The sequence below is a fragment of the Cheilinus undulatus genome, linkage group 2 (genome assembly GCF_018320785.1).
Source record: "Cheilinus undulatus linkage group 2, ASM1832078v1, whole genome shotgun sequence".
Taxonomy (NCBI): Eukaryota; Metazoa; Chordata; class Actinopteri; order Labriformes; family Labridae; genus Cheilinus; species Cheilinus undulatus.
Window position 1 is genome coordinate 36070621 of NC_054866.1, and position 24848 is coordinate 36095468.

Here is a 24848-nt window from a genome sequence, read left to right on the forward strand (position 1 = left end):
GCTCTATAGCAGATCAGTGTTTGGATATATGAATGAGCATTGTTCAAAAACCTTCTAAACCCTGAAAGTCACCACTAAAACAGCTGTGGTATGTTATGCTATGACCACTGTTATTCTTAAACTTATAACTAAAGACAGACAAACATCCCTCTGCTTTTCTATGTCCCACTCACAAGCTTGGTTTGGCTTGGAAACACTACAACACACATTTTCAAGAAGCCCCAGAAGACTACAGTCTATAGACACATACAGTGCTTAACGAATTTATTAGACCACCTGTCATATTTGTCTCAGAGACCATTCAGCATCATGAAGTGCTTTAATGCTGACTCTTTCATTTTCGGTGAGCTCTCCACGTTTTACCATTTGGAACAGGAATGAGGAATTTCAAACTGAATTCACCTTTTTATACCCAAATTTGAGCCGGCTCACTGGGCTTCTCTGAGAAGTCAGAAATGAATCAGGCATAACATTCAACCACTAAAAGTCATTTTTCTCTTCAGGAATGCAAGTAAATAACTATAATTTGACATATTAATCAAGAAATAATAATATGCTTTACTATTTTTTCAGGGATTTTTTGTAAATCAGTAACTTTGAAAATTCATGGATAACAATAATAATTATATTTTAGCATTAAAATATCAGTTCAGTTAAAGAGCTTCTACATATTGTTGTCCATTGCAGAAACATCAAAAATGATTTTGGTAATTACCAATGCTGTTAATTTAGGGCAGCTGTGGCATAAACCTTACTTTGGGTGGTGGTCTTATAAATTTGTTAAGCACTGTATATGTAGACACTTTGTTCAGCCAGCTTTGAGTGTCCTAAACACCTAAGCTGAATTATTACAGAGTGGAGGCAGAGATATAGACGCTACTGTCACATAGGTGTCTGGTGGATAATTCTATCAGGCAGCAACACAGATAGTGAAGGGGTGGCTGTTAATGAAAGGGACTGTAATGAAAAAAGAGGAGCCTCTCCATTTTGAGCTTTGACAGGTGGATTTCTGCAGAGGCAGAGCAGATAGGAGCGGAGGTACGTGGACACAAACTGAATATTCAAAGACTTTTTTGTCTGATCTGCATTATGGCTGGTTTTTGCATTTTATTTCCCAACACAGCTAAAGCTTTTTGCATAGCTTGTTATGGCGTTAAGCTCAAAAATCTCCCCACGTCTAAAAATACAGGATATGCAAATGTGCAAGATATACAAGTTGAACAATAGCTTTTCATATTTCAGCGTGATCATGAAATAAAAACAGGCTTGAGCTTATTGAAAAGCTGGATTGTTATACAACTCATGCTTTTATTTTCTTCAGGGACCTTTGTGCACGATTGAAATATAATTATGTCCTTTTGGAATACAGATTTCATCAAGAAATAATTCTCAGAAATCAATTATTCAAAGCATTTTCTCACTTTCTGTTTTATTTTGATCTTCTGTTGTGCGTCTCCACATGACAGTGTTGAAACATGATGAGGTCCTTTGGGTAAAAGGCTGAAAGTCCCCATCTGAGCCTTGTGCTAATAAAGTTGAAACGTCCCTGCCCTGAGCTGCTGCAATCGCTCTCTTCAGCCTGTCTGTATCTCTGTCGCAACTGATATGGTCACAAGCCTGAGTGGCCGTTAAACCACAAGATGACCAGTAATGAAGAAGCCATGCTTTTACTGCTGTCACATGGATTTCCATAGCTCAAAAAAATCAGCATTGTACTCTGAAGCATTTGTGGTAGCACAGGGGAAGGTGCGGGATATTTAATTGCAATTACAATGAGCTTGAAAACAGTGTCAGCAAGCAGTGATTTTCTCCATTAAAGTGTAACTTAAACTGCATCATTAGGACTAGTTGTTTCAGACTGGGTACATAAGTTGTAAATTTTAAATAACATGTTTTGTTTTATGCATATGAGACTAAATAATGCATTATAAAGGGGATCATTTGCAGTTAAATCTTTTAAGACCAAACTGTCTGCTGCTGTATTCCTTTTGCTCTTGATGATTATTCATTAATTGTTTTGTTTTTAACTCTTTTTTTAACATAAGTTAGATACAAAAAGATGCACTTTTTCAGAATGACAATCCCATAAAAAAGCATCCATTCCTAAAAGTGACTACGTTAACCATCTTTCCTGAATAAGAACTACATGCAAAACCTTCCCAGCCTATTCAAATAAGTTACAGTTACAGTGTCTGCAAGTAAGAAGGAAAAACATGCCAAAAAAACCAAACCCAGACATAAACTAACAGATGCTCCACATGTAGCTATCTCAAATATCTCCAAGACATACTCTCTTCCTAAAACTCAAGCATTTCCGAGGCAGAAAAAATCATAACAGCAACAGGCAGGGAAGTTGCCGGAATCGCAACATGTCAAATATTAATAACAGCCTGTCGTGTCTGTGGAGCCACTCACTCCTCTCATCCTCTCAAGAGGCACAAACAGACAGATAAACAGCTCATGTTGTAAACCCAGAAGCTGTCCACACGGTCAGAGAGAGAAGCCGTCTTACCTGCCTGCTCGTCTCTGTGTTTCTCCAGCGTTCGGTCTTGGTGTATGAGTGTGTGCGCTCACACACAATCCCTCTGAACAGGAACTGATGAATCTGCACGACTTCAGCCCTGCAGCGTGCAGTGCATTATGGGGTATCGGTCTCTCTCCCTCCCTCTCTCTCTCCCTCTCTCTCTCTCTTGGTTGGCACGGCGTTAAAGGGGGATGTCCTCACCTCCTGTCTGGACAGAGGAGGGTGAGCTCACACACGCTCTGTCCACACACACGCATGCACACAATGCAGAAGAAGAAGCCTCATGATGACAACCGCCGCGGCTCTGGTTGCCCTGGAAACAGCATCCCTCCGCCCCTCCTCTCTCTGCCTTGCTCCTGTAGCTCTCTCTCTCTCTCTCTCTCTCTCTCTCTCTCTCTCTCTCGCTCTCTCAGCATATTCTGTTTAAACAGTGAAACAAAGTGGAAGAAAAAAAAAAGGTTTAACAAACTGCACCCATTTGACTTCCTCTTTTAAGGTTTACTTTGAGGCTAATGAGCTAGCACAGCAATGAGAAGAGGCACTTGTGGTCATGTGATCACTAACTGTTGCTTCTGCCTACTGAGATAAAGAGAGGGGTGGTGTGCTCATGCATTTGTGTGTGGGTTGATGTGGTGGTTCCTGGAAGCGGCTATAGTTCCTGTTTGTGGTTTCTTTCCTTTTTCACAATTGCTCCAGCCAGTGCACTGAGGCCTGCAGCCCTTTGATAACACATTTCAGTCATATTACCAACAGGGGAAGTACAGCTGGACTGGCCAATGAAATATACACAGCCTATGAACACACAATCATGAAAGCAGACAGACATACAGACGGACTGCGCCCACTGGTGTAATTATTCCAATTTCCATCATGATTCACCTTCCTGGAGGTAGGGTTGAACTGTTATTTAGTGGGATGATTCAGAATGATAATAGGAGCTCCATGGGTTATCAAGAGAGTGAGGGCTGATAGACAGAAAAAGATAGGAGAGACAGAAGGAGGAAAGGGGAGAGGTAATTTAAAGAAGAGAAGACCAGGGCGAAGAAGAAAAGGAGACAAGGCCTCCTCTCGACGGTCTCCCATGGCTACAGAGTGGGTGGCTGTCCTTCAGGCCCTGTAAATCAGAGGTGCACAGCTGAGACCTGCAGCATAACCATTGCACTATTAACCCTAACACTCAATCTTTCAACATCTATTCTTCCCTTTTTTTCTCTCTCATGTGCAACTGTCATTGCTCTCTTCCCCTCTGCTCATCAGTCGTACCCCTTTCCTTCTCTGCTCCAAGTCCACTTTAACATAAAAATGCATATAACATGCTAATAATTCTATCAGGAAACTATTGGAGGTGGAAAGAACCTAAGTAGGAAGACCAGTTAGGAAAAAAAAGGAACTACAACTCCCACAGTTCTGCTCTTGTGTCTTGCTTGTAGCCATAGGAACAGGCAGGAACTGGGAATCACTAAGCATTGATTGTTGAATTTCTCACAAGCATGATTTAATCAGTGAGCTTGGCAAAGGGCCAGCAAGGGGGCAGAGGAAAGTATAGACAAGGTGTGAGTCAAGAGATACCAGCAAGTGTGATCATGCAAGAATACATACACTTGTGTTATCTATGTAGGCTTAAAGAACAGTATTTGTTTAAATAGAATATAAGCTTGAGAGATATGTGATCCATGGCAGCACAATGCCCCTTCCTCTTTCTTGCAGCAACTGAGTGTGCATACAGTAGCAGGCATACACACATTCATACAGCAGGAGGAGAGATGCTGCATATAAGAAACACAACTCTGTCTCATATGATTTGTTCACAACAGTAAGGATACGAACAGAGGCAGACTTTACTATTAGGCAAAGATAGGCCATTTGTTGAATCTTCCACTGGACAAGAAGTTAGGCCCTGAAGTAACTCCTTTAAGAAGTTTATTTACATAACAACTTTCTTTTGACAATTTCATAAAAAAAGTCATCCTGGTTGTTCACTTATTAAATTCTTGGTTTTATTCATACAAGCGCCTGTACTTGGTAAGAATCTGCCAATAAACACTTTATGGATGAAAGTATTTGGCTACACTTTTAATTTTCTAATTTAGGGGTTTCAATCAGACCCCTTGCCACAGGTGTCTAGAATAAAGTACCTAGCCATTTGCAAACATTGGTGATACAAGATGGGTCATTCTGAAGAGCTCAGTGACTTCAAGCCACCTATGAATGCTTTGAAGGCTGTTTCTTTCCTTACCTAAGTCCTTCAAAGAATACTACCTCTGAAATCAGACAGGCCTCATCAGTTTACATTGCTATATTGGATTGTCAGACAAAGAGTCAGTTAAATTACAACAGATGAAAACACTGACAACTAGTGGTTGAAGGTCGGAAGAGAACACACAATTTATCTACTGTCATAAATTTATCAAGACAATTTAAAATAAAAGAATAATACAAGATTTTTCAGAAAAAATGTGCATTTGAACTTTATCACAAGATTTATATAATCCAAACAGGTATCATCTGTGTTTTCTGCCTCTTGAAGAAACATGTTATATTTCTGATTAGCTGACAGCCCCTCCAACACTCATGTTCTTAGTTGTAATGAAGGGTCTTTGAGACAGAGGAATGCTGAATAACCTGTACGGATTTGAAAGCCAGGGTGATTAGTACTTTGGGACTATAATGGCAACAGCAGGTGTCCACAGGCTATATGTGCCACGTCTATTCATTAAAAGCATTAACACTTACCACTGTCACACATACACACACAGAGCTCACTGCTCATTGGAGCTACTCATTACCAACAATGCAGCTCCCTTTAGGCACAATGACCATTGATTATGCATGTGCATAAAGATGGTGGTAGAAGTGCTAGTGTAATTGTAAACGCCCTTAGACTTTTCTTCACCTAGATTTTACTTTTTTACACCTATTTTGTATGAAATGTGGCTCTTCCTTGTATAGACAGTAAAGCTCTAACCATCAATCACTGTTTCACTGGATAGATAGTTGTAAATATGATTTGTTATACTGGCTGGATAAGGTTATCAAGTTTTTTTTTTATAAATAATACCCCAGAGAAAGAAAAAAATATGCCTCAGCTCTGTGAACAAGTGGAAGAGCTTACTAATTAGCTAATGTACTTAAATAATCATTCTCTTTTTAAAGGAGACTTAACAACATCTAATGCTATCCACAAACAGTGACTTGTACTGTTTGGATCCAATGAACTGTGGGTATTTGTTCTGGGGTTGTGAATGTGCTTGTATATTGAGCTTTGCCTGCACTATACATGGGAACAGTTGCATTCTAACCAAAAACTTTTGTAAGTTTTAAGTTTCAAAAGCTAAAGGTATAAAAGCTTAGCTTAAAGAAGACAGAAGATCAATGTTTTGTCTTTCTATCAATATACATGTATATTTGATGAACCAGTGGATGAATCAATCCACATTGATGGATCGTTACATCCCTACTTTCCTCTTTATCCCATGTTCTTTTTTCCTTATTTTTATGTTCATGTCCCATGTTTTTTTTTTTTTTTTTACATTTGATCATGCGAATTTCTGTGAAATCTAGCTTGTGTGGAATCACCACTGTGAATTTGTTACTATAAAGACAGCTGTGTGGTCCTGCTGAGACTGTCCTCATGTCTGTGATCACCCATGTTTTTAAAATCAGCAAAGATTAAAAATCAACTTGCCAACCTAATGAGGAAAATAATCAATAAATAAAAGTTGCAGTCTTCATCAGTAGTTACAAGTGTATGTTATTGCTATCTACATATATGCTACATTAAAATCTTAAGATATATTAAAGAAAAAGAAACCAGGCTCTTGAGCTGTGTTTGCTTCTTTGCTCAACTGTTGATTCTTAAAGGGTCAATTGGAAATTTTTGGGAAGGGCCAGAAAGTACAGTCGGCAACTCAGGAGAGAGAAAGTGCCTTAAGATGTGGGGAAAAAAGCCACAGGCTATATTTAAGCCCAGGTTGTGAAAATAACCACTAGGCTGACAGCCTCCTGATGGACAATGCTGATAAAAATGACATCTGAGGCCTGCAGCTTCCTAACCAGTATTTTTCTAGTCACTCTGTTTCTAATTGCTATTGTTTTAATTGATTTCTGCTGTTTTTTTACTGATTGTATTTGACTGTTGTTTCTTTTTTCTTGCTTGTCCTAATGTGCTTGTAATCTCGACATTGGAAATGAGGGAAACCTCAATGTCCTTTTCAGAATAAATAAAGGTTTGAATGAATGAATAAATTTCTTGTTATTCCTCAATATGCTGATGATCTGCTGTTTTAAAGGGGTTAAAACTGCTCTCTCCAGGGCACGCGGATGGTTAAGTGGTTTAAGGTGCGTCCCATGTACCCAGGCGGCCCGGGTTCGAATCCAACCCATGGCCTTTTGTCACACATCTTTCCTAACGCTCATCTCTGCTCCTAGTCTGTCCACTGTCCTCCTCTGTCTATTAAGGGCCTGAAAGGCCCAAAATAAATCTTAAAAAAAAAATTCTTCAATCTTAATTCTGAGCACAACCAATAGCCTTAAGCAAAGGGCTGCTTTTGTAAAGGTCAGGGCAGTTTAGGGTCAGAGATCAAAAACTCTGAACTGTGGGAAAATCCACATAACCAAGTGCATATGTGTCTACTGCATTTTATATCAAGCCTTCATTACCTATCAGGATGCAGAGACTGGAGTGGCAAGTGGGAGTTGGAAAATGTCCTAAGGTGGACAAGGTAGAGTTAAATCATTTGTGAAGGATGATTTGCTTGGCAGTAAATGTTGCATCACTTGTGGGGGTTGCTGAAGGAGTACAGTATGGTAAGGAACAAATATATGCTTCAGCAGTGGTCATCATTTTCATTCTGTTGATATTCCCACAGATACAGATACAGTTTAGTTGTATACCTATTATCTCATTCATTATCTGAGAAATATTATCAAGCCAAAGTAAGTCAAACATCACAAAGTTTTCCATCAAACATCCATTGCAGCAAAGCAAAGGCCTATTAAAGATGCATTTAATCTGTACAAAACAAAACTGTTAATTTATAAGCTGAACTTCCGGTGGTTTCTCAAAAATTAATTGAAATATCATTTACCCATTCCCTTATTGCTATCAGAGAGATGGAGAGGGTTGGGTTACTTGTCTGTCTCTGTTATAATAAGTCTATTCCTGCAGAGAGACTCACACCAAACAGAATGAGCAAGTGTTAAGGTCTTTTAAATATTCTTTCACATGCAGACTTTTAAGAGCTCCCCCAGCATCAGCCTAACAATACAGGCAGCTGTACAAAAACATTAATGCACCAGGCTTCCATCTTAACAAGGTTACATCATCTCTATGCTCATGCTACAAATAGAAAAAACATAACAAAGACATCTGATTGGACTAATTTAATACAGCAAACAACAAAAATCCATGACCTTTGAAGAGAAGACTACACAAACCTACAGTACAAGTCTTTAAAGGAAAAAATGTAACCAACAGCTTTACATGTGTTTGAGATGGGGGATGAGAAACTTCCACAGCAAGACACCAATGAAAGCTAAAGTTCATACAGCCAAACTCTTACACGCTTGGCAAAGAAAATTTGTATCCACAAATACAGAGTAAAACATGTGACATTTACTGAGCCGCCAAATAGTACATGCCTCTAAGAAGCTTGATCACATGTCTTTTGTGCCTTACATCTAACCATTTATGTTAACAATTTTTATATTTTGTCGTTGAAAACAGTGGCTTGTGTTATGTTGGTTACTCTTGTAACCCACAGGCCACTGTGACTCACTGTGACTCACTGTGACTCTGATATAGCCTTTTTGACCAGTGGACAAATTTGGAGGCTTTCAACATAGCCATCAGTTGTTCAAGTGATAAAGGTAAATTAAAGCCAAGATAAGTAGCAGGTATGAAAATTATTTTTAGGCAATGTCTGTAACCTCAGTGATACATGCATTTAAATAATACCTGTTCACAAAGATTATTAATCTTGCAATATTATGCAAATCTACTTTGCATTTGAATCTACAGCAGATTGGGCTCAGTACGTGGGAGAGATGTTGACATTGCTGTTGAGAGAGGTCAGCCTGGGGTTTGATCTAAGTACCTGACCCTGCCTAGAGGAGAGTCAGGGAACAGAAAAATAAAATACACACACACACAATCCAGAGCCCAGAGACTTATGCAAGCATACATATGAAACAGGGTGGGAGTGAATGAAAAATCTCAACATCGCCCTTGGTACCTTACTGTTGGTAAATATTCATAAGGCCGATCTCAAGACTCGTCGTAACATGCAGAAAGATGTGCAAATGTGTGAGACTGAGGGGGAAAGATGCAGGGAGATAATGATTATTGGAGTGTGTTGGAGAAACAGAGCAGATGCTAAGCAGGAGATAGAAGGGTGAAGAATTTCAGTGGTTAAAGGGAAACATTTTTTTTAATATGGGGTTTAGTTTGGAAACATCTTAAATGCTTTGGTCTTACAGATTTAAATACTTTAACAAACTAATTGGCAATCATGAAATCGTACTTGTGCATAAACAAAGCTAAACTACACTGTTTCAGTGGAGATTAATAGCTAATTAGAGATGCATGAACACAACTATCAAAGAACATTATGCAGCATCACTGGATGGCTGAATTTCTGAGCTACACAGAAGTATATTCAAGTTTAGGCCTACATGTCTGAAGCTTTCTCTTTTTTAAGAAATTTGACTGGAAATATCAAACTCCGACTTTTGTTGCAGTGAGGAAGCCTACAAAAAAAAAAAAAAAAACACCTGCAGCAAACCCCAGGCAATGTGAAAATCGTGATTTTCTGTTTGATTGGACAAACAAACGCCTCATGAAATCATGCTGCCTGAGGTAAATGTGAGTCCTCATCTCTCATAGTTCATATTCAGGAGGCCATGTCTTTTTTTTTTTTGGTCAAATAAGGTGCATGGTATTAAATGATTCAGAGAATTTCTTTTTTCATATTTCAAAGCCAGGCTATCCTCCCCTGAAGGTGCACACTCATCTTCTTCAGCCCAGCTCCCTGAGCGGGTTGACCCAGAGGGCAAGCTGTGGGGAAATACTGGTGGGCAGAGCAGATCATGTCCAGTCTGTTCACTAGGTATACCATAATCCTCAGCTTGTTTTCCATGAGGTCTTTCACCTCCTCAGCCTACTGTGAGAGAGACTCCACTTTTTCCTTGACAGGAGAAAAACAAACTGCTGATCTATAGAAACAATGTCCTGCTGTCAAAGTTGGATTTTCAGAAAGTTGTATTATGTTACTTCTTTAAGGAGAGGGTGATTCTTATTTTCCTCCGTATTGATTTTAGAGAATGCACACTGTGTACAGTAGTCCTGCTGTCCAATGCAGAGATTGCATCTGAGGCTTGTGATTTCACTCACACTGACAAGAGGACTGAAAGTAAAGCCACACCAACTCAAGACACAGTTGTGTGATTTCACATAAAGTCAATGCAACGCTGCTGCTTGATATGTCATTCGCTCTCACCAAAGTAAATGAGATATTTTCAGAATATTTACATAACAGAGCTTTCTCCTTCAAAGCCCCCTCCCTCTGGAACTCACTCCCTAAAACTAGCCAAACATATCCAAGACTCTACTGACTCTGGTCTTACAATGTGAGGAGTTGGAAATCGTTGCTGGGAAGAGGAATGTCTGGGTTTACTTGCTTAGCCTGCTATTACCGTGACCCCACTTCAAGCACGCAGAAGATGGATTGATGATGGATAGACAGACTGGCCCCTCTTATACCCCAATTCCAAAACATTTATTCAAGGTTGTCACAATTCAGTGTCAGGGAACATTTCTTTAGGAATTGTTCCTTAACATTTAGATAAAGTTATTTCACAGATTGGCGATCCTCTACCCATCTTTACTTCTGAGAGACTCTGCCTCTCTAAAATGCTCCTTTTATACTCAGTCATGTTACTGACCTGTTGAAATATGAATTAACTAATTACTTACAACTTGCCGTTTTTGATTAGTACCCCCTAATTTTCGAGCCTTTGGTTGCCCTGTCCTTACTTTTTAGATGTATTGCTTCTTTTTTGAATATGAGTTTAATAGATTTGCAAATCAATGCATTCTGTTTTTGTTTATATTTTACACAGTGCCCCAACCTTTTTGGAATTGCAGTTTTACATTCCAATCAGTGCTCAAGACATGTTTAACGAACCTTAAATGTGTGATTGTGCTGCACATTTTTATGTGTTGTATATGACAGCAAATAACTTTTCATTGTTTATGTTTTATATAACCATGTATTCATTATCTTTGAGGACACAGTACATAAATAGATTTATTATAATTATCAGAATCATTTGTGTATTCCAGAGATAAAATGTTGCAAAATATCTTTTTTTCAATTCCCATGACATCACACAACATTGACACTGTCGAGGGTAAATGTGTTACTCCATGCTGTCAGGATGCTACATCAGGAATAAATGTAGTCAGTCTTATTCTTTCTGGCGTTGTGTAAGGTGCAAAAACTTTCAAGAAGTAGCAAATATTTATCCTGATGGTTTGTTTTTGTAGCTCATAAATAGTCATAATTATTAGTTTTAGTCTGCTATGAAACCAACATCAGGAGCATTTCAACGATGCTGTAATTTCTCCACTATTTTTGCTTTAACTCAAACCTTGAGTCGAGGTGTTATATAATTCTTTAAAAGGCTTTTCTGGCACGAGACTGGCCAAATGAGATTAGTCCTCCGCTTCTGTATCAGATTTCAACTTTGGCCTTCTTAAAAAATTACAATCATGGGATCTATCTCTCCTTTAGCTAAAAATAAGTCTTTTCTAAGAGGTGCTGGCCAGCTTAATAGACTAATTAACTCAAATCCCTAGAGTCCTGTAACAGCCAAATGAAATTAAAAAACAGCTCACACTACACTTTGCATTAGAGCCAGTGACTTAGTATTTTTTGTTGGTGTGCAATAGTCAGCATGAAAATCCCTTTTTCTAATCTCTTCTTTTTCCCCTCAAATACACGTACAAACATGCAAATCTCTGTCACACATACACACCCCCGACGCACTGATTTTTCACTTTTCACGCCCTTTCCCCCTTTCCTTTTGAGACAGTAATCCCCAACTGCAGCACTAATAGCATTAGCAGAGCATATCCAATCCCCTTAGAACCCCAACAGGGAGCTCAGACCTACACTGAGACAGGCACTCTAGGGGACTACACTACCCATACTGCCTCAGGAAATCAGTGCATGCTGCTGTGCTCATTATTGATTTAAGTAAACTAAAACAAAGATTTAATGAAGTATTCAGTATGATTTCAATATTATCAGTAAGGTTGGTGGAACTTAAAAAAAATGCAACAACAAGATAAACAGGCATATCAAGTTCAACCGAACCAATGTTCAATCTATCTTGACAGTCGACAGTTTCATTAGTGGAAAAATATATAAAGATTATAAAATTTCCAACAGAGAACAATAATAAAAACTGCTGAGTCAAACAAGAAAACATTGCAGATAATTGCCCTGCTCTGCTGGTAATAACAGCGTGATCACTGCATTGATCGTTTATTGACAGAGTACACAGCCTTCTACCTGAGCTAATTAGTGCAGCAGAAGGCTTCTTTAGTGTGAACTGCTCTAGTGTAAACATTAACTATAGACATATTCAATTATATACATTTACAGAGCTTAACAAATTTATTAGACCACCACCCAAAGTAAGGTTTATGCCACAGCTGCACTAAATTAACAGCATTGGTAATTACCAAAATCATTTTTTATGGTTCTGCAATGGTTAATACACCAATATATAGAAGCTCTTTAACAGAAATGATATTTTTAATGCTAAAATATAACTACTATTATTGTCCATGAATTTTCAAATTCACTGACTTACAAAAAAACTGAAAAAATAGTAAAGCACATTATTATTTCTTGATTGATATGTCAAATTATAGTTATTTACTTGCATTCCTGAAGAGAAAAATGACTTTTAGTGGTTGAATGTTATGCCTGATTAATTTCTGACTTCTCAGAGAAGCCCAGTGAGCCAGCTCAAATTTGGGTATAAAAAGGTGAATTCAGTTTGAAATCCCTCATTCCTGTTCAAAATGGTAAAATTTGGAGAGCTCACTGAAAATGAAAAAAATGAAAGAGTCCACATTAAAGCACTTCATGATGCTGGATGGTGTTTGAGACAAATATGACAGGTGGTCTAATAAATTTGTTAAGCACTGTATATTTGTTAAAAATGCTATAGTTCAAAACATTTGATGTTGGCTCATTAGTAACTCCTTGAGGAAGCTTGCTACCATCATTTTGTCTGTCCCATAGGTGCTTCAGTAAACATAAGGTCAGCAGAGATGGAAAGTAACATTGCATTTACTTACACTGCAGTTATTGAGAGGCCTTTTGTGTACTTCTACTTTTTAAAATTAGTTTTAGTAGTTTTTTAAAGTCAGTATTTTACTTTTACTTAAGTTTATATGGGAGGAATTGTTTTTCACTACATTTTGAAAATCTTCTATTACCGGTCAGGTATGGGAGCATATTCTAGTTTGGCACTTCACTGGGTCAACCTTGACCATGTACTGTTCTGGCCTCCTGATGGCCATCTTCCAGGCCTGCGCCAGACCCATGCCCCATCTCTCCAAGTATTCTCCCAGCTTCCCCTTCAACAATGCACACAGTCACCCCTGGCGTGTGGACCAGCCCACCAGGTCCTGGGCCCCCAGTATGTGGTGAGCTGATCAGACTTGGGAAAGGGTGCCAAAAGCACAGCTGACCCTTCCGATCCTCGCTCTCCTGAGCAAAACAGCAATAGACAAATGGTCTTGCCAATGATACCCAAAAATCCACCAAAAAGAGTTGGTGCAAAGGAGTCCAGTTGGCGCCTCTGGCCATTAGTCAATGTCCACGCCTCACAAGAGTATAGTAAGACCAAGAGGACCAAGGCCGGAAAGACTTTTGTCTGCATGCTCCGGTACCAGGAACACCACACTGTCCTGCTCAGTGAACCCGTTGTCCCATGCACCAGTCTAGGTATGCAGTTGATCTCTGCCTCACAGGCAGCAGATCGATGGATTATGCTGCCAAAGTAGGGGAACTGCTCTACAACTTCAACAGCTTCACCATTCAGAGATTCAGACTCAGTGGCAGCATCTAAGGCATCTCCAAATGCCTGGATCATTGTTTTGGCCCAGGAGACATGCAATCCCAGCATTTCAGCTTCCTCACTCAGCATAACAGAGTAAAAAACAAAGAGAAAAGCTGAAGTAAGGAGGTCCAAGGTCCTTGTCAACGGCATGAAACTGGTCAGTATGGCGTCAATTGCACGTCGGTCAGCAGCACATACAGAAAATGCGACCACAATACACCCAAAAAGAGCTGTTCAATTTCACTTGATTATAAAGGTCTGCCTTTACTTATACAACCAGGTTGGAGATTCTTATCCTCTTGTTGTTATTGCACATTATTTCACAGTACAAGCCCCTTAGGTATCATAACTTGCTGTGCCATAATTATGACAGAGACGTGGCTAAATTATTCCATTCCTGAAACGGCGGTTAGCTTGGAAGGGCTAACAATATTCTGCCTGGATAGGAGCTGTGAACTGACTGGTAAAACCTGTGGTGGTGGTGGTGGTGGTGGTGTGTGTATCTACACTAATAACAACTGGTGCAACAATGCTCACATTGTCCACAGACATTGCTCTCCTGACATAGAGTTTTTGACTGTGAAATGTAGGCCATTCTACCTACCCAGGGAGTTTACTACTGTTAACATCACAGCCATGTACATTCCCCCTAGGGCTAACACCAAAGAGGCTCTGAGTATTCTCTACCATTCCATCAGTGACTTTCAGAGTACTCAACCTGAGGGAGTTTTCATTGTTGCTGGGGACTTCAATCAGGCCAACATGAAAACTGTCCTCCTCATTTCCATCAGTATGTGGACTTTGCAACCAGGGGGAGGAATACACTGGACCTGGCCTATAGTAACATCAAAGAGGCTTTTAGAGCAGCACCTCACCTCTACCTTGGCTCCTCGGATCGTCTCTCTGTCATGCTTATTCTATCTTATAAGCCCCTGCTGATCAGAGAGAGGCCTTCTGTTAAGCAGGTTAAGAGTTTGGTCTGAGGGGCTATGGAAGCCCTGCAGGACTGTTTCGAATGTACGGACTGGGACATGTTCAGAGCAGCTGCAACATACCACCAGAACACAAATGTGGATGAATATGCTATGTCAGTGACGGATACATTCAAAAGTGCATGGAGGATGTCAGTGTCATCAGAAACATCATCACCAGGGCCGCCCACAAACCATGGATGACTGGGGAAGTATGTGCCATGCTGAAAGAGCGGAACACAGCTTTCAAATCTGGGGACATGGTGACTGTAAGAACAGCTGGAGCCAATCTTAATCGTGCCATAAGGAAAGCAAAGCGAGCCCACAGCCTGAAAATTCAGGCACTCTTCCATGATCCTAACAGCACAAGGAATTTGTAGCAGGGTATCCGGGAAATTACAAACTATAAGGCAGCCCAAGCACCTTGTAAGGATGACACTGACTTCCTCAACAAGGTCAGCGAACATTTTGGTAGGTTTGAGCCGCTGAACACCACCCCAGTGAGGAAGACTATTCCACACCCAGATGAAGAAGCATTGAATCTGGTAACATCCGTAAGACCCTGAAACACATCAACATTCGTAAGGCAGCGGGGCCGGACCACATACCGGGGCGGGTGCTCAAAGAGTGCTCCAACCAAGTTCTGACAGACATTTTTAACACCTCCCTGAGCCATGCCATCGTACCATCATGCTTCAAGAAGGCCTCCATCGTACCAGTGCCCAAAAAACCTTCAGTTACCAGCCTGAACGACTACCGCCCTGTCGCACTCACCCCAATCATAATGAGGTGCTTTGAGAGACTTGTAAAGTAACACATAGCCCCCCCCACTTTTGACCTACTTCAGTTTGCTTTCGCTCCAAATGCTCCACAGAGGATGCAATCTCCTCTGTATTACATCTGAGCATGCACCACCTGGAGGAGAGAAATGCCCCCATGCGTATGCTGTTTTTGGATTTCAGCTCAGCATTTAACACGGTCATTCCCTAGCATCTAATAAGCAAACTGGTACCCTGGGGCCTCAACACCACACTATGTAACTGGCTCCTGGACTTCCTCTCAAATAGGCCTCAGGCTGTGTGTGTGGGGAAGAACACCTGAGCACTGGTTCTCCCCAGGGCTGTGTTCTAAGTCCACTGCTCTTCACCTTGATGACCCATGACTGTGTTGCTAGGCACACTACAAATCCCATCATGAAATACGCCGATAACACAACAGCAGCGGGTCACATCCCGCAGACAGACAATGATGACCTGGCCTATAGAGAGGAGGTGCTGCAGCTGGTGGACTGGTGTGAGGAAAACAACCACATCCTGAATGTTGACAATACAAAGGAGATTATTGCTGACTTCAGGAAGAACCAGACCTGTCACCCACCACTGATCATAAACAACACAGCAGTGGAGGTGGTAGAGAGCACCAAGTTCCTGGGGATGCACATAACAGCTAGTCTGACATGGACCACAAATACAGCTTCTCTGGTAAAGCGAGCACAGCAGCGTTTGTTCTTCCTCCACAGGATGAGAAGAGCACACCTCCCTACCAACATCCTCACCTCTTTCCACAGAAGCACCACAGAGAGTATTATGACAACTTGCATCTCTGTGTGGTGTGGCAGTTGCTCAGCTGCAGATTGGAAGAGCCTTCAGAGAGTGGTGAGGACAGCAGAAAAAATCATTGGTACCTCTCTTCCCTCCATCCAGGACACTGGTTTCAAATGCTGCTTGTTGCGAGCGAACAACATTATCGAGGACAGCACACACCCATATCATGGTCTGTTCTCTCTACTGCCCTCTGGCAGGAGGTATCACAGCCTGAAGTGCAGAACAGTCAGGTTCTGCAACAGTTTCATTCCCCACACAATCAGACTGTTAAACTCAAACGGTTTTGGACTTTAAACTCCACACCACAAACTCAAATAGCCGAGGCCCGCACTGTTTTAAAGGCACTTTAGTGGGTGCATCTTAGTGCAGTAGATTTGCAGCTGGAATGCACTTTATCATGTTTCTTTTAGATGATAGTATTTATTATTACCCACGCCGATGAAATCGGCAGGGGGTTATGTAAAGGGTTCTGTATTTTTGTTTCTTTGTTTCTTTGTTTGTATGTGTACAAGATAACTCAAGAACAGACAGTCGGATCTTCACCAAACTTTCAGGGAATATTGGGATAGTGACAGGGAAGAATCGATTAGCATGCACTAAGTCCTGTCTGGTAACAACACTCCTTAGGTTGACATCACTCCCGTATCCTTACGCTTTTTAGAACGTGAAATAGTGCCATTATATTATGTCACACTAATGTTGAATATGTAAGGTTTAGCATTGTATTCTTATTGGCAATTAAGGTACAGAAGATCTCAGATGACACAGGGTAACACAAAAGTTATGTAACTACCAGTGCAACTAATTACTTTTTGCTGTAACTAAGTAATGTTATGCATTACTTTTAAAAGAAAGTAACAAATAATGTGTAATGGATTACTTTATTTGAATAAGTATCCCAATAATAGAAATAATTAATTTGAGCAGTACATGATGTAATATCAGTTCTTCTGCCAAAAATCGTGATTTTTAATTCTAACCACACAGTAATTTGCAGTAGTATTCTATGTATTTGAAATTTCGTTATAGTTTTACCTTACAATAATTAGCTTGATACAGAGACTTGGTGGCTTTTGAGGAGCCTGAACTCAGTTGGGGGTCCAGGAGTCCTTCCCAGGATCTTTTTTGTGTGTGTTTCTTACTGTAGTTTGATGCTTGAACACCTTATCTACATTCTAAATATTCATCTTCATCTTCATCCTTTGCCGCTGGCCTGTGAGCAGGAGACCCCTGGTAATAGCCCTATGGTAAAACTGCCCATGCTTTGGTTTGTCATAACTGGAAAACTTGGCACAGGGCTTTTATTGTACCTGTTTTTATTTGCTTATTTGTAACTAACACTGTTACAAACAGAATAATAAAACATTTCTGCCAATCAACATGAGTCACTTCTGTATGATTGTATGTATTCATGCCTGAAACAATCTATGAAAAGCATGCTCAAAGAAATGCAAAGCTCTGTGTGTTTATATGAGTAAAACGTTTGAGACAATATTAACATAGTATTGGAAATTGGGAATTCAAAACTGCATCCTGGTTTCTGAGGAATTTGCTGTGTTGATGAATTATTCATTTACAGAAAGCAGACAAGCATTTGCATGTAAAAACGTTTTATGTGCCAACATGCATGCTGTGTGTATATGCTGTGGACATATATAGATACAGAAGACTAGACAGATGGATGGATGGATGGATGGATGGATGGATGGACAGGTAAGTAGGTTGATAGGTAAACAACTTTTATGGATGGACAGACATAGAAAGAGATAGGCATGTCCAGTAAACCAGCAGAGCACTGGTCTCCCCTCATCAAGGCCCCCCGATAATCAGTCTCCAAACCACAACCCGCCTTCCCTCCATCTCCTCTCCGTTAGCCAAAGCTCACAGTGAGTCACTGACTCAAAAACAAGCTGCAGTCTGACACGACATAAGCTTAAAAGTAATTATTCTACTATGCAGAGTCAGTACTGTTTTTTTCCCCACTTTCTGTGTATGTGAAAGAGAAAATGATGTAGGCACAAGAAGGGAAGGAGGAAGCTACAAAGGGGAAGGAAGAGAAAAAAAAACAGCAGTTATGTGTCAGGTCTAAGAATGAGCTGTAACCTAATGAGTGCAGATGAAAGCTGACTGTCTAAACTAACTCAATTCTTTGCTCTGCTAGTCGCACTTCTTAGCGTAATGATGTTTGCTTCAGACTACTGATGCCACAGTGCAACGCTGGGTTGCCTTTTTGTGGTCATATGTTTTTGGCCTCTCCCATGTGCAGAATGTTGAGCTTGGCTAGAACCAAACAGGGGCTGACATCACCCACACTGCTCAGCAGACATCCGTTTAAGACTTGTTTACAGTGGTGAAACCGCCGGCATGCCTCTGTCCCCGCTCGTATAAACACAGAATGGAGCTGACCATGTGCACACTTGTGCGTGAGTGTGCAGTGTTTACACAGAACAGATAGAGAAATATAACCAGACCAGGAGGTAAGGCTGCAATCTGTGGAGTTGTGGTTAAACACAGAACAGGACTGTAGCAACGTGAGGGTGAGGATGTTCCTGGGAGGTCTTTGTAGAGGGGATCAGAGAGTTTTGAGGGGGCAAGGTGTAGTGTGTACACAGAGGTGAGGAGGAATGTTGTAAAGCTGTTTGTAGAGTCAGCAGGCCAATGAAAATGCGTAGTTGTTGGAGCTCTGCCAAAGCCATGATAGGAAAAATGAGGAAACAGAAGAAAATGGAGGACTGGGAATGAATGAAAAGAATGGGATCTATAAAGAGAAATCTCAGCCGTCTTGTCCACTGAGCCGAGTTTTACACTTTTCATAAGAATGCAGTCCCAGGTTAATGAAATCTGGGAAGCTCTCTCTAGAATTGAATCAAAGCACATCCTGCCCCACTGCACCATTTCTTAACACCTCCATCTCACTGCAGAATGTGTTCATCCTTTTTGTTTTATGCCGCCGATCAGCAGCACATCTGTTTCACACATCACTGTGCTTCCTGCATACATTCCTGTAGCCATCCATACTTGCTAGGTGTATGTATGTGTATCCCTCTATAGAGACAAAATGAAAGAACATATACATTACATATTCTTTCCTTGTCCATCCAGAGGGACTGAAATGAAGAAGACTAGGAACACTGCAAAAAAAGAAAAAAGCACACACAATAGAGCAAAGGGTTGGATAAGAATTATGTCTCAGCTTCTTGTCTTTTGTGTCATTGGTAAATAAAGATCAAACCCTTCTAAATAAACTGATATGCAAAGGTTTAAGGCTTTACAAGAAACATGCCTCTGGAAATATAAGCTTCTCTCTACTTATACAGTAGAAATTATATCATAAAGATTAATTCAGGTGTCAGAAAGGAGACAATGTATTCATGGTGGTGGAATAGAAAGAAACATAATGCGACAACAGATTATAGGGGAGCAGGGGAGAGATGAGTTGGTACACCCTGCAAAGGATGGTCAGGGGTTTGATTCTAAATCATCACATGCTTAAATATTCTTAAGCAAGATAACAACCCCCCAAAAAAGAACTGTCAGTTGCGCAGTTATTTTGCCAGACACTGAATCAGTGTATAAATGCACTCATGTGAAAGGTTTATCCTAACATGAGGGATATCAAGAAATTGGAAGAGGTGGGTTGGAAGAGGTTTCGATGGTGGTCTATTTTAATGACAGTCTTTCTCGTCTTTATGGTAGCATCAGTCACAGATGACACTACGTAGCCCTTCAAGACACGCAGGAGTGACAGTGCTCCCAATGCATTTCTATATTTAACTGCAGGCAGAATTGTAACCAAATGAGATTCAGCAATCATTCTTTTTGCATATAAAACCAGAGGAGTAACACTAACATATTACTCATTCAATGTGTTTCAGAATAATGTTTCCTTGCAGAAATATCCTTCCTTCTTTTGCAGAAATGTAGTAAAAAGCACACACATCAAAAACAATACATCATAATATGAGCCAGACTGTTGCCTTGCACAGCACTTCCTACTTTACGTGTACGTGATGAGGTATGCTGATGTTTTGTCTGCAGGAAACATATCGCATTGTTTTCTTGCAGGTCATAACCCACACTTGTTATTGTTTCAGCATGGTCTTCTGCAAACATACAGTTGCAAGGAAAAGTATGTGGACCCTTTGGGATTTCTGCATAAATTGGTCATAAAATGTGTTCTGATCTTCATCTAAGTCACAACAACAGACAAAAACAGTCTGTTGAAATTAATACCACACAAAAAATTATATGTTGTCATGTTTTTATTGAACAAACCATGTAAACATTCACAGTGCAGTGTAGAAAAAGTATGTGAACCCCTAGGCTAATGACTTCTCCAAGAATTGCAGCCAGGAGTCAGCCAACCTGAGATTGGATGTGTTGGTTAAAGCTACCCTGCCCTATAAAAAACACACACCAGTTTTGAATTTGCTGTTCTCAAGAAGCATTGCCTGATGTGAATCATGCCTGGCACAAAAGAGCTCTCAGAAGACCATGATCAAGAATTGTTGACTTACATGAAGCTGAAAAGGGTTACAAAAGTATCTCTAAAAGCCTTGATGTTCATGTGTCCACGGTAAGACAGACTGTCTACAAATAGAGAAAGTTCAGCACTGTTGCTACTCTCCCTAGGCATTGTTGTCCTGTAAAGATGACTGCAAGCCAACAGAATGGCTTCAACAGAAAAAAAAAATACGCCTTCTGGAGTGGCCCAGTCAGAGTCCTGACCTCAGCCCGATTGAGATGCTGTGGCATGACCTCAAAAGAGCGATTCACACCAGACATCCCAAGAACATTGCTGAACTGAAATAGTTTTGTAAAGACGAATGGTACAAAATTCCTCCTGACCGTTGTGCAGGGCTGATCTGCAACTACAGGAAATGCCTGGTTTAGGTTATTGCTGCCAAAGCAGGGTCAACCAGTCATTAAATCCAAAGGTTCACATACTTTTTCTACCCTGCACTGTGAATGTTTACATGGTTTGTTCAATAAAAACATGAAAACATATCCTTTTTTTGTGCAGTATTAGTTTAAGCAAACTGTGTTTGTCTATTGTTGTGGGTTAGATGAAGATCAGAACACATTTTATGACCAATTTATTCAGAAATCCAAGAAATCCCAAAAGGTTCACATACGCAACTGTATGTATGCTCAAAAGTGTCTGGCACACTTAGAGATTTGATTGCATTACTGTAAATAGTTTATCTTCTATAAACATGCTGTCTATTTGCAAATTGAGCATAATTTCATTTTATCTTCGTTTTTGCCTTCTAAGACATGGCTGGCGTTACAACATGGAAATGCTCACAAGTCTGTAGACCACAGGCTGCTGATGGAAACATGGTTATACAAAGCAAGTCATAAGAAATTAGAAAATAGGATAGAGAAAAAAGATGTTTAAACAGAGAATGGACAGACACTTTTACATTTTCCATTAGCAGTGTAAAACTGACTTGTAGTTTTCAGTAATGGGGTTATTGCTAAATGTGATAATGTCAAACATTACTACAAGGCAAAATGCACATCACTGGAGTGAATGCACCACATGGTGGAAAATAAATGACCCTAGAGCCTGATATGATAGATTTACCAGAACCCTGAGTCAATCAAATACTGGCAGTATTTTAACTGGACACTTTCCTGCTTTTAAACACGCTGCGGTCCAACCACTTTTAAAGAAACCAAATCTTTACCCTTCTCATCCCAGTAATTTTAGACCAATTTCTAAACTCCCATTTTTTGCCAAAGTTTCACAGAAAGTAGTTTTAACACAGATTTTAGATTTTATGAATGATAATGACATCTTTGAGAAATTTCAATCATGTTTAGAGCACAACATAGTACAGAGACCACCCTCCTCAAAGTAACAAATGACCTTCTTTTAGCTGCAGAAAGAGGAGAGAGTGCAATTTTAATTCCTTTAGATTTAAGCGTGGCATTTGATACAGTTGATCATGCCATTTTAATAGAACATCTCCAGTCCTGGGTCGGTGTCAAGGGATCTGCACTTAGTTGGTTTTATTCCTATCTTTTAAACAGAACCCTTGCGGTCACCATAGGTAACCACACATCGTCCACCTCTCCTATTACCTGTGGTGCACCACAAGGTTTTATTTTAGTCCCACTTTTATTCTCTGTTTATATGCCACAGTTGACATACTAGCTTTGGTCCACAGTCCCGAACATTTGGCAATGGCACTCCTGTATACCGCTCTTGTTCCGGTGTGTGTAGACAGCCATCTCTCCACATCCGTGGTGGCGATGAGATTGAGTGTGTGCAAAGCACATCTGTGGTGTGGAGAGAGGACAAACCTGTTGTCATCACAGGTGGAAAGCACATTATGTAGATCTGCAAACGTAACTTCTTCACTCTCATCCTCCTCCTCTGCCTCTGATCTGAATTTGTTTTCTGATACACTTGAAACACCTTAACAAAATTGGAGCCGTCGTCAGTGACTGTGGCTGTCACTTTCCCACTGATGATGTGTGTATCTGTTCAATCTTGCTGGCGATCGTGTCAAAAGTGTGTCTGCCTCTCACTCATCTGCATGCAATGGCGGCTTTCATACGCTGCAACGAAGTGGGCTGGATCCAGTGCGCTGTCATTCCCATAAAACTTTTGTTGTTTGCAGTCCACAAGTCCGCAATGGTGGAAAAATATTCCACACATTCAAAGGGTTTTTTTTTCAGTTCTTTTTCCATATTGGTGTAAGCTTTGCCAAGGTAGCTGGCAAATGTTTTTCTGTCAGGCACATTTCCTCCCTGTGTGTTACGCGTCATTGGGATTTTGTTGACTATTTTGCTGAAAGATGAAGACTCCATCGTTGAAATTGGAAGCATCTCTTCCACCACATAACCAGCTACAAGCTCATTGATTTCCCTTAGGCTGACAGTTTTGGCTGAACTGAAAACTAGTCTTTGCTGTTTAGGAGCTGTGGCACCACTGGCAACTCTCTCCTCTCCCATAGGCCTGGCAACAAGTGTCGCGGTGCCATGTTTAGCTTGTAAATGCTTCTTTAAATTTGATGTAGAGTTCTTTGCAGCTGACAAAAACTTGTCCTCCCGGCACAATTTACACTTCACCGTGATGTTCTTGTCCTTTTTGTTTAAAAACCCCGAATAATGAGAATATTTCCAGGACAAAAACGCGGTCTTCTCTGACTCCACCTTCTTGCTCGCTGAACTCACATGGCAGGCATGCGCGCTGACACAGATGAAGGTTTACCTTCCGCTTCTACGCCGATGGCTGCTCCAAGAGAAGAGAGGAGACTGCGCTGATCCTTCTTGGATTTTATTTTTATTTTGTTTCTGTGTCCAAAAAGGATGAGAGAATTCAAGTATATTTTCCCAGTCACTGTTACTTTTTTAAAAAGTAACTAGTAAAAGGATTACTTAAAATGCAAAACTAATGCGTTATGTTACTCGTTACTACAAAAAAGTAATCTGAGTACTCTAACTGATTACTTTGTAACGCGTTACCCCCAACACTGTTTAGGAGTAATCTTTGCAAATCTCAACTTTGAACAACACATTAAAACAGTTGTACAGTCCTGCTTCATCCACATCAGAACAATCACAAAAATCAAACCCCCCCCAAAACGAGGTAGTAGACATGCATAGCTCCAATGCTAACCTCAGCTATACAGGCTAGCATTGCTGTGGTATTTGAACAGCAGAGCTTGTTGGTGGCTAAAATCCATGCCTATTGGAAGACATGTAAAAAATCTTGTCTGCTAAGAGAAAAATTCAGTGTGACTCTGTTATTTTTTTAAATAAAGAAATGTAGCCCAGTTATGGTTAAACTAATGCTAAATGGACCTCTATGCTGCAATTATCATCAGAAAATTTCTACATAATTTCTACATACTGAATATAAAAAGCAGTGATTTTCACCACAGTTTAAATGGTTTTCCTGGCATGGAGGTGATCAACATCACAAATTACTCAGTCCTGCAGAACCCCTAGCGTCCAGCCCTGTCTAGTCAGATGATGGGAGACAAGAGTCTTGAGGAGATTTGTACTGAGCTAAGAGGCTAGCTGACCACCTTTAACACAAAAGAATTCCTAATTTTAATGTATGTCATCTTTAATGTATGTCACATTAGCTAGTTCCCGCTTGAGTGCCAGTTTCCTTTCCTCCATCCTTTGGCATTATTTATTCCACATTTAAAAGCCAAAGTGGTTGCAAATGAAGAGTCATTTGGGAGCCAAACAGCCAGCTCTGCCGAGCTTAGCCTAATGATCTGGATCTTTTAAAAAGATGTATTTCCCATCAATGTAAGCAAGACTCAAGGTTTGTGGGATGGAAATCAGCTGAGGAAACACGGCTATGATCAGAGCTTAATGTGCTAAAACATGGCCAAATTATACTGAAAAAAAACCTGACTGCTTTGTGGAAATGGACCATACATGAGCAGCAGGATTTAGACAGGTGCTTTTAAAAATTCCTGCCTACTGCTGTTTCTCTGGGACTTGGAGGGGGGTTGCTTTATTTTGCTTGAATATTTCACTACTTCTGGGACACAGGAGTAGCTAAAGTATTAATATTGTTTATATTTTTACACTTTGAACCTTTGGCATAGTCATAAACAGCTCAAAACATAGCCTATT

At 40.3% G+C, this 24848-nt stretch overlaps 2 protein-coding genes across 8 annotated transcripts in view; one reads left to right on the forward strand and one right to left on the reverse strand.

The window, feature by feature from the left end:
* The window catches only part of LOC121515940 (muscleblind-like protein 1), a 114362-nt gene extending 111708 nt beyond the window's left edge, over window positions 1-2654 (reverse strand). For 6 of the 7 annotated variants that reach the window (XM_041796977.1, XM_041796962.1, XM_041796953.1 and 3 more), the window contains exon 1: window positions 2513-2654. The gene's annotated coding sequence lies outside the window, so the exon portion shown is untranslated. The remainder of the gene's footprint in view (window positions 1-2512) is intronic. The other variant, XM_041796968.1, reaches the window with a different exon arrangement.
* Window positions 2655-14777: 12123 nt separating this feature from the next.
* Window positions 14778-24848, forward strand: part of LOC121516815 (succinate receptor 1-like) — a 30588-nt gene continuing 20517 nt past the window's right edge. The window contains exons 1-3 of the mRNA XM_041798230.1: window positions 14778-14903; window positions 15194-15423; window positions 15809-16289. Coding sequence (XP_041654164.1) covers window positions 14778-14903; window positions 15194-15423; window positions 15809-16289 — 837 coding nt within the window. The remainder of the gene's footprint in view (window positions 14904-15193; window positions 15424-15808; window positions 16290-24848) is intronic.